At 39.7% G+C, this 14,561-nt stretch overlaps 1 protein-coding gene across 3 annotated transcripts in view; it reads left to right on the top strand.

Annotated features, from left to right (window-relative positions):
* Samd8 (sterile alpha motif domain containing 8) overlaps positions 1 to 14,172 on the top strand; it is a 77,287-nt gene extending 63,115 nt beyond the window's left edge. For all 3 annotated transcript variants that reach the window (XM_010607422.3, XM_010607403.3, XM_010607413.3), the window contains exons 5-6: positions 12,800 to 12,950; positions 13,229 to 14,172. In XM_010607422.3, coding sequence (XP_010605724.1) covers positions 12,800 to 12,950; positions 13,229 to 13,533 — 456 coding nt within the window. In that variant the 3' untranslated portion in view covers positions 13,534 to 14,172. The remainder of the gene's footprint in view (positions 1 to 12,799; positions 12,951 to 13,228) is intronic.
* The last annotated feature ends 389 nt before the right edge of the window (positions 14,173 to 14,561 follow it).

The following is a 14,561-nucleotide window of genomic DNA, read 5'->3' as shown; positions in this document are numbered from 1 at the left end:
GCAGGTTTGGTGCCACTGAGCTAAATCCCCAGCCCTGATACTTTTTTAAAAAAATAAATTTTATTTTGAGAATGACACTTTTTCTCCATTTTATTTTGTTTCATATCCACGAAGATCTATAGGATTCTGACTGTTGTGCTCTAAAAATAAGTTCCTTTTAAACTGTCGTGGTGAAATTTTGTTCTTTTAGAAATTAAATTAGGGAAGAAATAGAATCTAATTTACTATTTTTCTAATAGCTAGTGTAAAGTGTGAGTGTATATTCCTTTGAAGTAGATTGTATAGAGAAACAGTAAATGTTTTACCTGTAATCCCAACATTCAGGAGGCTGAGGCAAGAGGATCTCTGCAAATTTGAAGCCAATGAGGCCAACCTGAGCTATGTAGGCCAACCTGCTACACACTGAGACTGTTTCAGAAAACCAAAAAAGTGAAAAATAAGTTTTTTACCATGAAAGTAGTATAACCACATAGTGACTCCATTCTTTGGGTGTTCATAGCTATATTTCGTCTCCTTGATTTGTTTTGCTGGGTTTATGTTCTTAAATGGCTCCATTGTTTAAGAATTACATGCTCTGACCTATCCCACAGCAACTATAAACATAAAGACAAAGACTATAGTGTTACATACCTTTGTAGGTGGAAATGTCTAGTGAAATAATTGATTTTCTTTTAGTGGGGAAGGCTAATTTTTTAAGCTACCAAGGTGTATGCATGTCAGCTGCCTCACTCTCTTGTCCATAACTGTGTGTCATTAATCTTCGAGTCACTGTCATTCTAATTGATGAATGATGATAGCCGATGCATTTATAGTCTTTTTAAAAAAATATTTAAACCTTTAATCCGTTTTACAAAGGACACATTTTCAGAGTTGTGTCTGTCTACAGTTCTCTGAATAATCAATTCCAAAGATGCCGGAGAAGTACATTTGGGGAAGAGAATTTTACTCTCCCACAAAGCATGTTACATGGACAAGAAAGTTTGATCTCATTAAGCTGTGAGACAGCCACTGAGGCAAAGGATGACTCTGTGCATAGTGCCGCAGAGCCAGGGATTTAGCTCAGTGGTGCCGCTACCTCCCTCATAGTGCCACAGCATGTGCTGTAGAAATAAATTAGATCTCGTTCTGTGCTGTATGGTCATGTTCTGTCTCTGATGACTGTTTTCCATTATCAGTTATATATGGATATTTCTATTCCGATCTGGCCCAAATACTGTTAATTGCTTTGAATTATAATATAGCCTACTTGCTTTTTTTTGGTACGGGGATTGAACTAAGGACCTTGTGCTTGCAAGGCAGGCGGCAGCACCACCGAGCTAAATCCCTGGCCATATAGCCTACTTATTGACCCATATTATTTGTAGTAATCATTAAAAATAGAAAAGGAGATAGTAGCTAGCAATCACATCCCCTTACAGCGAACTCCATAGGCATTTTCATTATAATAAATTAATTGCTTGAAATTGCATTCCCAGAAACGGGGCTTGGGGACAGATCCAGGAACGCCTGTTTTTGGAGTTACACTTAAAGCAAGTTTAACACCTTCTCTACTCAGAGCATCCTGTTCATTCTGCTTTGGTTTTCCTGGAAGAATATATAAGAAATTTAGGATGGAAAAGGTGGAGCAGACTGAGTAATACAGAATTGCTTACTTTCTAGTTTTTTGAGACACTTGAGTCTCACTGTGTAGCCCAGGCAGGCCTCGAACTCACAGTGGTCTTCCTGTCTTAGGTTTCCAAGTGCTGTTGGGATTACAGGTGTGCGCCACCACACCTGGCTAAGGGAATTGCTTTCTTTTGGCTGGCATCGTGTGTTCCCTGTCTGTGGTTGAGACATCCTCCTGCCACTCTCTTCTCTGCAATATTTTTTGCTTTCTCAAGCGTATCACTTCATATATTCATTAGAGGTTATGGAAAAACCAAACCCTGTGTATTTGTGTAGCACCTTCACATTTTCTTCAATAATAATTTCTTGAGCTAGGTGTGTTGGCGCACACCTGTAATCCCTGCACTGTGGAGGCTGAGTCAGGAGGATGGCTGTTAGTGCAAGACTAGCCTGAGCTACATAGTGAGTTCAAGCCCAGCCTGAACTCCATAGTGAGACCCTGCCTCAAAAAATCATTTATTCATTAATTCATTCATTCTTATCTTTCCCTTAACTGCGGCAGAGAGGGAAAACTGCACAGTGTATAATCAAGAAAGATTTCTGATGTGATTGCAATACCCAGTGAAGTTCTTTATCTTGGTCATTAACCATAATAGAATCAGTTTGGGGATTGGACTCCTTGGGTTCATATCCAGCCCTAAATATTGTATAGCAGTATGATCTCTCTAAACCACTTTCCTCATCTGAAAAGTGAATCACTTCATGAGCTTCTTGTGGAGATTAAATACAGCAACACATCAAAGCAGTTAACATCAAAGCAGTTAAAGTTATGCCTTACTCATAGCTGGATGTACACAGTATGATCATAATATATGGTGAATGTATAAATTATTTTAAATGTATTATAGTAAAAGACATTACCATGAATCTCCCTCAAAATGCTGCCTCTTACTTTTTTTAAATTTTATTTTTCAGCAAAACATTTATTGGTACATTTTAGAGTTACATAACGATAACATTCATCATAGGGAATTTGTGCATGCTATTATCTTGCTTTTTTTTCTTTTTACCCATTTCCCCTCCTTTATATATAAAAGCTTTGTTTCCATTTTTCCTTTGTTTTTTATGTCCTTTCTTTCCTTTCTCCCTCCCCCCTCCCTCATTCCCCATCTCATTCCAACATTTTCTTCCCATTTCCCAGTGTCTGTTGTACATTTTAGTCCTTATATCCACTTTTGATTTTTCACACCAGAGAAATGTGGTATTGACATGTGTGTTCGATTTGTTTCACTAAGAGTATAGTCTCAGGGTGTATCCATTTAGCAGTAAATGTTGGCAGCTGGGGATTTGACTCAGTGGTTCTGCCACCTGCCTTACAAGCACAAGGGCCTGAGTCTGAGCCCCAGTACCAAAAAAAAAAAAACAAAAAATAATAAATAAATGTTGCAAGCTCATCCTTTTTATGGCAGAATAGTACTCCATTGTGTAATAAGCCCCACATTTTCTTGATCCATTCATCGGTTGATGGGCATTTGGCCTGTTTCTGAGATTTAGCAATTACAAAACTGTACTGCTATAAACATGGGTATGCATGTATTGCTGTGATAGGATGCTTTTAATTCTTTCAGGAAGACACCAAGAAGGGGAATAGCTGGATTCCATAGGCTTAGTTCTTGGAGGAATCTCCACACCGATTTCCACAGTGACTGCATCAGCCTACACTCCCACCAACAGTAGAGAAGGGCTCCTTTATCCCCCACGGCCCCTCCAGCATTTGTTATTGGTTGATTTCTGGTAGAATCTCAGCATTGTTTAAATTTGTATCTCTCAAATGACCAGTGATGTCGAACATTTTTCATATATTTATTTGTTGTTTCTACTTCTTCATTTGAGAAGTGTCTATTCATTTCATTTGCCCATTTTTTATTGGCTCTTTAAAATTGGGGGGTCTAATTTTTTTGTTTGAATTCTTTATATATTCTAGATATTAGTCCTTTGTTGGAAGAACAGCTAGCAAAAATGTTTCCCACATTGTGGGTTGTCTCTTTACTCTGTTGGTGGTTTCTTTTTTTTTTTTTTTGATACAGGGTCTCACTGTGTAGTTGAGACTGACCTGGAATTTACTATGTAGCCCAGGCTGGTCTTGAACTCACAGCGATCCTCCTGCCTCAGCCTCTCAAGTGCTGGGATTACAGGCATGTGCCACCATGCCCGGCTATTGGTGGTTTCTCTTGCTATTCTATCTTCTAACAAATTAAGTGTTTCTGTTTTAATATTTAGATCTTTGATCCATTTCAATTTTAGTTTAGTACATGGTGGAAAATATGGGTCTAGTTTTAATTTTTGGCAAGTGGAAAACCAATTTTTCCAGCACCATTTATTAAAGAGGCTGTCTTTTCCAGTGAAGGTGTTTGGTTCCTTTGTCAAAGATAAAGTGGCTGTGTATCTGGAGTTGTTTCTGAAACTTCCAGTCTGCTCCATTGATCCTCAGGTCTTTTTTTTTGCCAGTGCCATGCTGTTATTATCACAATAGCTTTGTGTAGTATAATTTGAAGTCAGGGATTGTGATGCCTCCTTTCTTGCCTTTGTTGCCCAGAATTGCCTTTGCTATTATAGATCTCTTCTGATTCCAAATGAATTTTAGGATTGTTTTTTCTAATTCTGAGAGATATGCTACTGGAATTTTTATTGGAATTACATTAAATGGATATAACAATTTTGGAACTGTGGCCATTTTCACTACATTAGTTCTTCCTATCCAAGAACAAGGAATATCTTTCTATTTTCTTTCTCCTTTTTTTTTTTTTTGGTACCAGGGATCGAATTCTGGACCTTGCGCTTGCGAGTCAGTCAGCAGAACTACTGAGCTAAATTCCCTGCCCCTCCATTTTCTGATACCATCTTTGATCTCCTTTTTCAGAGTAAAGGTCTTTTACTTTCTTCATTAGGTTGATTCCTAGGCATTTCATTTTTTTGGATGCTGTTGTGAAAGGTGTTGTTTCCCTAATCTCCCTCTCAGTGACTCTGTCATTCGTGCACGGGAAGGCTATTGATTTTTTGAGTGTTGATTTTGTATCCAGCTACGCTACTGAATTTGGTTACCAAATCTAGAAATCTTTTGGTAGAGCTTTTGAGGTCTTCTTTGTAGAGTATCATGTCATCTGCAAATAATGATTATTTAACATTTTCCTTTCCTATCTTTATTCTCTTTATTTCTTTCCCTTGTCTAATTGCTGTAGCTAGTGTTTCCAGAACTATATTGAACGAGAGTGGTAACAGTGGACATCTTTGTCTTGTTCCTGATTTTAGAGTAAAAGCTTTCAGTTTTTGTCCATTTAGTGTGATGTTGGCTGTTGGTTTGACATAGATGGCTTGTATCAGATTTGAGATAAAGACCATCTAGGGGCTCAGGATACAGCTTAGTGGTGCCATGTCATGCCTGCCTGGCAAGCACAAGGTCCTGAATTTGATCCCCAGTACAGCAAGAAAAGACCATCTATTCCAATTTTCTGTAGGATTTTTTATCATGAATGGGTGTTGGACTTTGTCAAATGCTTTTTCTGCATCTGTTGAGAAGATCATATTATTTTTGTCCTTGGCTCTGTTAATATAGTGTATTACATCTATTGATTAGCGTTTGTTGAACCAACTCTGCATCCCTGGGATGAATCCTACCTAGTCATGTTGTATAACCTTCCTGATGACTTACTGCTTTCCTTCTGCCAGTATCTTATTGAGAATTTTTGCATCTATGTTTTTTCATTAGGGAGATTGGCCTGTAGTTGTCTTTTTTTGGTCGGATCCTTCTCTGGTTTTGGTATCAGGGTAATGTTTGCTTCCAGGAATGAATTTGGGAGTATTGCTTCCCTTTCAATTTCATTAAAGAGTTTGACAAGTAGTGGCATTAGACCTTCTCTAAATTTCTTGTAGAATTCAGCGGTGAATCCATCAGGGCCTGGGCTTTGTTAGTAGGTGGTGGTGGTGGTTGTTGTTGTTTTGGGATCAAACTGTGGACCTTGTGTTTGCGAGGCACACAGTGGAACCACTGAGCTAAATCCTCAGCCCTGTTGGTAGGTTTTTAATTATTCAGTTTCATTGACTGATATTGGTTTATGTAGAATTTTTTTTTTTTATTGAGTTTATTGGTACATTTAGGGATACAGTATATGTAGAATTTTTATATCATCTTGATTCACTTTTGGAAGTTCATATATATCTAGGAATCTGTCCATTCTGTATTTTCCATCTTTACTAAAGTACAGGGTCTGGAAATAGGTATTGATGATCTTCTGAATCTCTGCTTGATCTGTTGTGATTTCACTTTTTTCATTCCTAATTGCATGGATTTGAGTCTTTCCTTTTTTTGGTAAGGTTGACTAAGGGTATGATGTCAGTTTCAGTTAATCCTAGAACCAACTTCAATTCATTGTTTCTTTCTATTGTTTTCTTAGTCTCCATTGCATTAATTTCTGCTTTGATTCTTATAATTTCCTTCCTTGTACAAGATTTGGGTTTGACGTGTTCTTCTTTTTCTATAAGTTTCAGGTTGTTTATTTGAGCCTACTCTGTTTTCCAGGTATGGGTATTGACTGCTATAAATTTCCCTTGTAGGATAGGACTGCTTTCATTGTGTCCCATAAATTCTGGTGCTTTGTATTGGCATTATTGTTTAATTGTAGAAATTGTCCAGTTTATTCTTTAATTTCATCTGTGACCTACTGGTTGTTCAGGAAGGTGTTGCTTAATTTCCATGTGTTTATGAAGTTCTTTTGGTTTCTTTTGCCATTGATTTCCAATTTCATTTAATTATGATCTGATAATATGCATGATATAATTTCAATTTTTACATTTATTTAAGTATATTCTGTGAGCTAGTATTGTGCAGCTGGGAGGAATGTGTATTCTAACGTTGTAGAGTAACGCTGTAGACATCTGCTAAGATCGTTTGTTCAAAAGTTTGATTCATCTGCCTCCTTCCTTGCGAGTGCAATGACCCGAGTTCGATCTCTCGTTACCACCCCCCCAAAAAAGTTTGGTTCAATTCTGATATTTAATTGTTGAATTTTTTTGTCTAGTTGATCTGTCTATATGTGACAATAGGGTAATGAGATCCCCCATTACAATGATATTAGTGCTTATTTGATTTTTTCATGTCTGTTAAAATTTGTTTTCTATAGTTGGGTACATTGCTTTGTGGTCCACATATATTTATGATTGTTACCTCTTCCTTTTGGATTGTTCCCTTTACAAGAATGTATGACTTTCTTTGTCTCGCCTAATCATTCTTGGCTTGAAGTCCACTTTTTATAAAGAGTAGCTACCCCTGCTTTTTTCCCAGTTCCTGTAGCATGGAATATTATATTTCCATCCTTTGCCTTTGAGTCTCTGGATTTCTTTTTTAATTAAATGTGTTTCTTGTGTGCAGTATATTGTTGGATCTTGCTTCTTGATCCAGTCTGCCAGTCTGTTTCTTGAGACCATTAACATTGACATTTATAACTGATATGTATTGCCTTATCCCTGTAATGTTATTTTCCTGTTTTTGGATTCATTCTGTTGGGGTTCATGGAGTTTTAATTCTTGTTATCTCTTTCTAGAATATCTTTCAGAGGACTTTGGAGTGCTAGTTTTGTGTTCATGAATTTCTTCAGGTGTTCTTTGTCATATAAATAGCTTCTTTATCCATCAATTTTGAAAGATAGTTTTGCAGGGTACATCAATCTTGGTTGGAGGTTGTTTTCCTTTAGAATACTTCGCTCCAAGTTTAGAATACTTCACTCCAAGCTGTCCTTGATTTGAGGGTTTGTGTTGAGAAGTCTCCTGTGATTCTGGTGTGCTTTCCTTTTTAGGCGATTTGTGTCTTTTGCTAACAGCTCTTAATATTCTGTTCTTGTATTAAATCTCTGGAATTTTGACTATATATTTTGCCTTGGGGATTTTTATTTGAGACAGGATACTGCTATGTAGTTCAGGCTGACCCTGAACTCACTATGTAGCCCAGGTTGACCTCGAACTTTTTGGCAGTCCTCCTGCCTCCACCTCCCAAGTGCTAGGATTACAGGCATGTGCCACCACACCCAGCTTTGTATCTGATATTCTGTCCTCACATTGGCTGGTTCTGATGCTAATACTTTGTGTGTGTGTGTATGTGTGTGTGTGTGTGTGTGTACTGGGGAACGAACTCCTGACCTTGTGCTTGCGAGACAGGCAGCAGAACCATGAGCTAAATCCCTGGCCCTGCTGCATATACTTCTAATGGAATTTTTAATCTCCGGGATATGTTTTAATCTGTTTTTTGGATTCTATTTCTTTCCTATGTTAGATGTTCATGGTTTCCATCATTTTCCTGAGTTCCTTTATGTTTTTAATCTGTTTCTGCCACCTGCCCTGCCCTGAGTGGGGGTGGGGGACTAACTCTGAACCTTGTGCTTGCCAGGCAGGCTCGGCACCACTGAGCTACATCCCCAGCCCTATCTGTATCTGCTTCAAAGTCACTGCACATGTTTTTCATTCTGGTCACCATCTCTGTAGTTATCTGAGAAATTCATTCTGCTTCAAATTTTTCTAGAGCCCCATTCACCTACTTTGTTACTTTGACTGTTACTATTTCAGAGAGCCCAGGTGGGTGGCTTTTGGATTGTTCCACTTCCTTTCCCCTTGGGTTTGCCTCTGGAGAGCTGAAAGTCTGAGGGGGTTGCATCTTGTTTAAATGTCTTCTCATTGTCTTTCTTTTTTAAATTTTAGTTTAATTCCTGGGTTGATGCTGATAGCTTGCTTATAGCGAGTAGCTTTATTGTTAGTATTCAGAACACAGAGGAATGACTACTTCTCAGAGGTGTCTATTATAGGTGTAGATGACTTTTGAGTCTGTTACAAGATCCTGTTTCTTCATTTTACTGGGAATGGGAATTTTCTGCCTACTTGGCCCAGAGCTTGGTTGTTTGGCACTGACTGGCTTGTAGTATTTTTTAAGAGCCCCTAGGCAATCTCAGTCTTGGTATACTAGGAAGAACAGCTGATTATACAATTATGTCACCTTGGTTAAAGTAGTATAGTCATCAGTAACAATCACATTGAATACAGTCTAGAAAATGACAAACTGTGGTAACTATTAATTTGCCACCTTTAACCATCTGATGTAGGTTTGTGGCTATATAATAAAATCTAGAACAAACCAGAAATTGTATGCAATAGATCAGCCCTCAATATGGCAGTTTTACTCTTAAGGGGAAAAGGTTTAGAAGGGATTGGGGGCGGGGTGTAGATAGAGAAATAAATGAAGAGTTTAGAAGCAAGCCTGGAGGACAAAGGAAGACCATCCAGACTTTGAGAAACTGGTGAGGAACACAGGCAGGAAAGAGAGAAAGAAAAATAAAAATAAGAACAGAACAACAACAATATCAATAATAATAATAATAATAATAATAATAATAACTAGAAATCATGTTCACACACATTAAAAACAAGATCAAACAGTCAAGGGCCAGGGATTTAGCTCAGTGGTTCCGCCGCCTGCCTTGCAAGCACAAGGTCCCAAGTTTGATCCCCTGTACCAAAAAAAAAGAATAAACAAGAAAAAAATAAAAGAACAAGAATAAAAACCAGAACTGGGCATGATGTTGCACACCTATAATTCCAGTACTTGGAAGGCAGAGACAGGAGGATCACCTGAAGTTCAAGGCCAACTTGGGCTACCTAGTGAGTTCAGGGCCATCCTGAACTACAAAGCGTTACCCTGCCTCAAAAAAAGATATGTCTCTGCTGTCACTGGCAGACAACACAGGCTGACAGATCCAAGTTGTTTAATCCTAGCAAGCCAGCCTGTATGGGGTAATGGTTAATCCCGGCAAGCCTGGACCTTTAGTTCCACTGAAGTTCAGGCAGGTTTCTGGCTGTGAGGCAGGGACCAGATTTTTGAGTCTTCCACCTGCTGGACTGAACTCTGCTCCTGACCTCCTGCCAACTTGAATTTGGCACCTTCACCCTGACATCAGGAACCATTAGATGGAGCCAGCTGTAGTTGTTCTGAGTGCCAAGCTCAGTTTTCCCCTCTCCAAGATGGCTACCAGCCAGTCACCCTCTCTTGGGTAGTGTCTAAACTGGAATAACAATCTGCCGCTGTAGTCCGCTGTGTCCACTGCTCCATTCCACTGGTGCGTTTCTCTCTGGAGGCCTCTGGGGTCGCCAGTAATCACCATATGTCTTCAGGTTCAACCTATGCTTCCCACACTGTGAGTCCAGACTGGGGCAAAGTGCCACCTGCCACTTCCCTGTTTGGTGTTAGTCTGTCTCTTTGATCTCTCCCCATGGACTTCAACTCTCGCTTCCTGGTTCTCGGAGCCCATTTCCTGCCCCTCCCCCCCCCTTCTGCCCCTTGCTTTGAATACACTTATCACATCGTTCTTGGCAGTTCCTGAACTCTACTTCCGTGCCTTTAGTTGCACTGCCATGGGTACTGAATCAACTAAAAATGTTTAGCTTTCATGGTCATTTTGACTTTGGGAAAGAGCCAGAAGCCACATGGTGGGAGCTAGGTCTGGTGAATGGTGGGTGAGACACACCATAATCTTTTTATTTGTCAGAATTGCCATGAACATTTCAATCCCTTCAGAATTTTGAGGCAGCCACAAAGACACTCACAGAAGAGGACTTCTAGAACTGTTTCAGGCAGTGGCAAGAATGATGGATGGGATAGCTGTGTTCAGAGTGAGAGGAGGGAGTGTTTTGAGGGGGTTTCATGGCAACGTGTCTTTTTTTTTTCGAAACAGGGTCTCACTGTGTAGTTGAGACTGCCCTGGAACTCACTGTGTAGCCCAGGCTGATCTCGAACTTTAGTGATCCTCCTGCCTCATCCTCCCAAGTGCTGGTATTACAGGTGTGCGTCACCACGCCCGGCTCTCACAATGTATCTTTTACTGTAATAAAAACTTTTTAATATTCACTATATATATTTTTTTACTGCAGCTCATAGAATTTTAGCAGCTTTATTATGAGTTCAGTAGCTTTTTAAAATTTAGTCGTTTTTTTTTAAAGTAACTGTTTCAGGCCATGGATGTAGCTCAGTAGCTCCTCACTTGCCTGGCAAGCACAAGGTGTCCCAAGTTTGATCCCTGGTACTGCAAAAAAAAAAAAATTTTTTTTTTTTTTTTGGTACTAGGAATTGAACTCAGGACCTTGGACTTGTGAGGCAGGCTCAGGCAGCCGAACCACTGAGCTAAATTCCTGGCCCAAAGTGTTCCCTTTTTAAGTGGCTATCACTTAAATCTTTCCTATAAATGAGTTGCTTTTTAGTTTATATGTGGCTGGGTGTGGTGGTACACACCTATAATCCTAGCATTTGGAAGGCTGAGGCAGGAGGATGGCCTGGAATTCGAGGCCATCCTGAATTGCATAGTGAGACCCTCTCAATCAGTTAATAAATAAAGTTTATGAATGGAAGTTGGGGTTGTATTTGGCTGCTCCTAATAGGAAGTTCAACATGGTTATTCTGTACACAGTGGTTTATTCTGTCCCATAACAGAAATCTGGTCTGGTATAATAATGTTATGGAGTCGTCAAAAACCCACAATGTCTGGGCACGATGGTGCATGTCTGTGATCTCGACCTGGGAGACTGAGGCAGGAAGATCACTGCAAGTTCAGCCTGGGCTATATACTGAGTTCAAGGCTAGTTGGACTATAAATAAATACACACAGATACATAAACAAAACCAAATCATGATGTGGCCATGATGAAATCCTTTTTCGTGTGTGCTGTACAAGGATGTACCTTTGGCGTACATCCTTGAAGCCACTTTGTGGTCCTTGATGGCTACAGGAACTTCAGTTATTGTATCTGAGGCTAAAAGAAGGAGGGATAAAATGACAGAAAGATCTCCTCAAAGCTATTGTCTGTTTTCTTTATAAATAACCTTCATTGGTCACTCTTCATCACTATAAACAAGTATATAAGAAAAACAAAGGAAGAAAGATTGATTTTGGCTGATGGGCCAAATTGCTTCTCACCCTGTGGAGAGGCAGAAGGGTGTAGCCAGGAAGCAGAGAGGGTGAAGAAGCCAGGGAAGAAGGGACCTGGGCCCAGATAGTCTAGTCCCCAAGGTCAGGACTGCGTCCTTTTCCCGTCACACTGCAGCCTCAGCAGGCTGAAGCCCTTATGATCCAGTTATTTTCTCAGCCCGACCTCTGAGCATTGTTGCAGTGGGGGATCAAGCCCTTGATAGATGAGTGGATGGGGAACACTCCATATCAAAACCATAACAGCTGGCGGGGCAGGGTGGCGCATGCCTGTAACCCTACTACTGAGAGGCTGAGGCAGGATGATCACCATGAGTTCAAGGCCAGCCTGAACTACATAGTGAAACCCTGTCTCACAAAATTTGAAAAACAATAAAAACAACTGCCTGGAAATCCTTTACCCTGTGTTTACACCTTATTGTACTACCTAGTTGCATGGCCACACTGGGCTGGAAGGAAGGCTTGGAAGCAAACACAGTATTCTGGCTGAGTTCATGGCCACGCTAATATATTTGGGTTTCTGTAATCAGTGAAGAATGGAAGAATGAATACTGAATGGTAGCCTTTGATCTCTGTCACAGCTTTTTTTTTTTTTTTTTTGGTACTGGGGATTGAACTCAAGACCTTGCACTTCTGAGGCAGGTGCAGCGCCACTGAGGTAAATCCCTGGTCCCTGTCACTATTTTTAATGAGCGGATAAGCAAATACTACTGTGATATTGGATTAAAAGTTTGTAGGTGTTTTTGTCTTAGTGACCTTTTTATTATAAAGACGTTATTATAAAGGAGTTTGAATTACAATGATTTCATTTAATTGCCAAATATTTTGAGTATAGCTAAGCTTTGACCACCACCACCACTCTCTTTTTTTTTAGTTTGGTTTGTTTTCTTGAGACAGAGTCTCACTTTGTAGTACATACTGGTCTTGAACTCATTATGTAGCTCTGCTTGGCCTCCAGCTTGTGGAGATCCTCCTGCCTCAGCCCCTCACCCTTTCCCCAGCCCCACAGCTGGAATTACAGACCTGCGTCACCACACTCAGCTGACCACCCATTTTTGAGGTGAACCTGGAATTCTTATGTCTAAGTCATTCTTCTTCATTTGAATTTCAACAGGAATGGATGTTGGGAAGCTCTTATCTTTCTGAGCACTTGAAGTACTAATTCATAGCTTTCTTTATAGATATATGGCAGTGTGTGGGAGAAATTACACCGGGCCTTTGCCATTTGGAGTGGCTTTGGTATGACCCTGACTGGCGTTCACACTTGTGGAGATTACATGTTCAGTGGCCACACAGTCGTCCTAACTATGCTGAATTTCTTTGTCACTGAATGTAAGTATCTCTAGTGCTTCTGTGCGTGGTTAGTTAGCAGAAGAGGCTGTGGGAAGGGTGTGAAGTCCTGTGACTAATGAGTGAAAAATCTTGATCTAAGAAAAGTGACTAAGGGCCAGGGATTTAGCTCAGTGATTTTGCCGCCTGCTTCCCAAGCGCAAGGTCCTGAGTTCAATCCACCCCCCTACCAAAAAAGAAAAATAGAATACCAGAAACGTGTGACTGAGAACCCTTGGAAGGAATGTGGTTTTAGAATGACCTTTCTGTCCTTCTTCTAGATACACCAAGAAGCTGGAATTTCTTGCATACCTTGTCCTGGGTTCTCAATCTCTTTGGGATCTTCTTCATCTTGGCCGCCCATGAACATTATTCCATCGATGTGTTCATTGCCTTTTATATCACAACGAGACTCTTTCTGTACTACCATACTCTGGCCAACACCAGAGCTTATCACCAGAGCAGGAGAGCAAGAATTTGGTTTCCTATGTTTTCCTTTTTTGAATGCAATGTTAATGGCACTGTACCTAATGAATATTGTTGGCCATTTTCAAAGCCAGCGATAATGAAAAGACTAATTGGATGAAGATATCTTTGTAATGAGTTTGTGATTAAGTATACAGTAGCTCTTGAGTAACTTTGCTTTCTCTCCTTAGATTGTTCCTTGATATGTTGCATTTTGGCTCTATATTGACAGAGTTTCCAGTTCTGAGCAAGGTTGTGATTTTCACAGCAAGAAAGAACAATGAAGAACCCTTACCTAGCTGTTTGAACAGAAAGCTTAAGTAGAAGGTTTTCTGCCCTTCATTTTAGGAAGATTCAAATGTTTGAAGTCAGGCTGTTGTTGTTACCATTGAGTATTTGTTTGTCGAATTTAAGCAAATCAGCAGAAGCAGTTTGCTGGTTGAAGGATTTTTATGAATTTCCAGCAATACTCTAGTTAAGAAAAGAGATTTTTTTTAAAGCTTTTTATCTTCAAAAGAAAAAAAAAGCTGTACGTACTGAACTAATCTCTGTGTGTGTCTAGAAAGTGATTTGTTTTATTGCCAAATATGTTTTGCCTTCTGAATTATCTTTAAGAAAGTGCACTGAGCATACAACATGCCCGAAACAAGGGAATGAAAGAGGCCATCCGCGAGGTGACCAGAGTGCCGACGAGGTGTCATGGGCCTGCACATTGATGTGGGTATGGGGCTGGCATTTTTCACAAAGATGTAACAAAAGATGCAGCTTGTATTTTGTTCTGAGGGTTCAACATGAACGTCGGCAAGTACTCCTGAGGAAAACTATGTCTGCATTCATACAAATAATGAATTATTTTAATGATATAGGTACATGGAATAACTCTGTGCTGTCATTGTCAGACCGATGACAGCCCAATGTAATACTTTTTTAAATGATGTTCTTTAATGAGCCATATAGGTGTGTTTTACCAGATGTTAAATTCTTACGGCAGTAAGTAGGAAAGTAGGCATGCAGAGTTTTCTTCTTCTGAAAAGAAATGAATAACAAGTTGTAGGTATAGTGTTAACTTTAAAATTTTTGAAATTTCTCATTCTTGGCCATCAGAAGTAAACAGTATGAGATGTATTTGGATACAAAAAAAGCTCTGTC

This window comes from Fukomys damarensis, unplaced genomic scaffold (assembly GCF_012274545.1).
Source record: "Fukomys damarensis isolate Sample0158 unplaced genomic scaffold, DMR_v1.0_HiC HiC_scaffold_20, whole genome shotgun sequence".
Classification (NCBI taxonomy): domain Eukaryota; kingdom Metazoa; phylum Chordata; class Mammalia; order Rodentia; family Bathyergidae; genus Fukomys; species Fukomys damarensis.
This window is presented reverse-complemented; position numbering and strand designations above follow the sequence as displayed.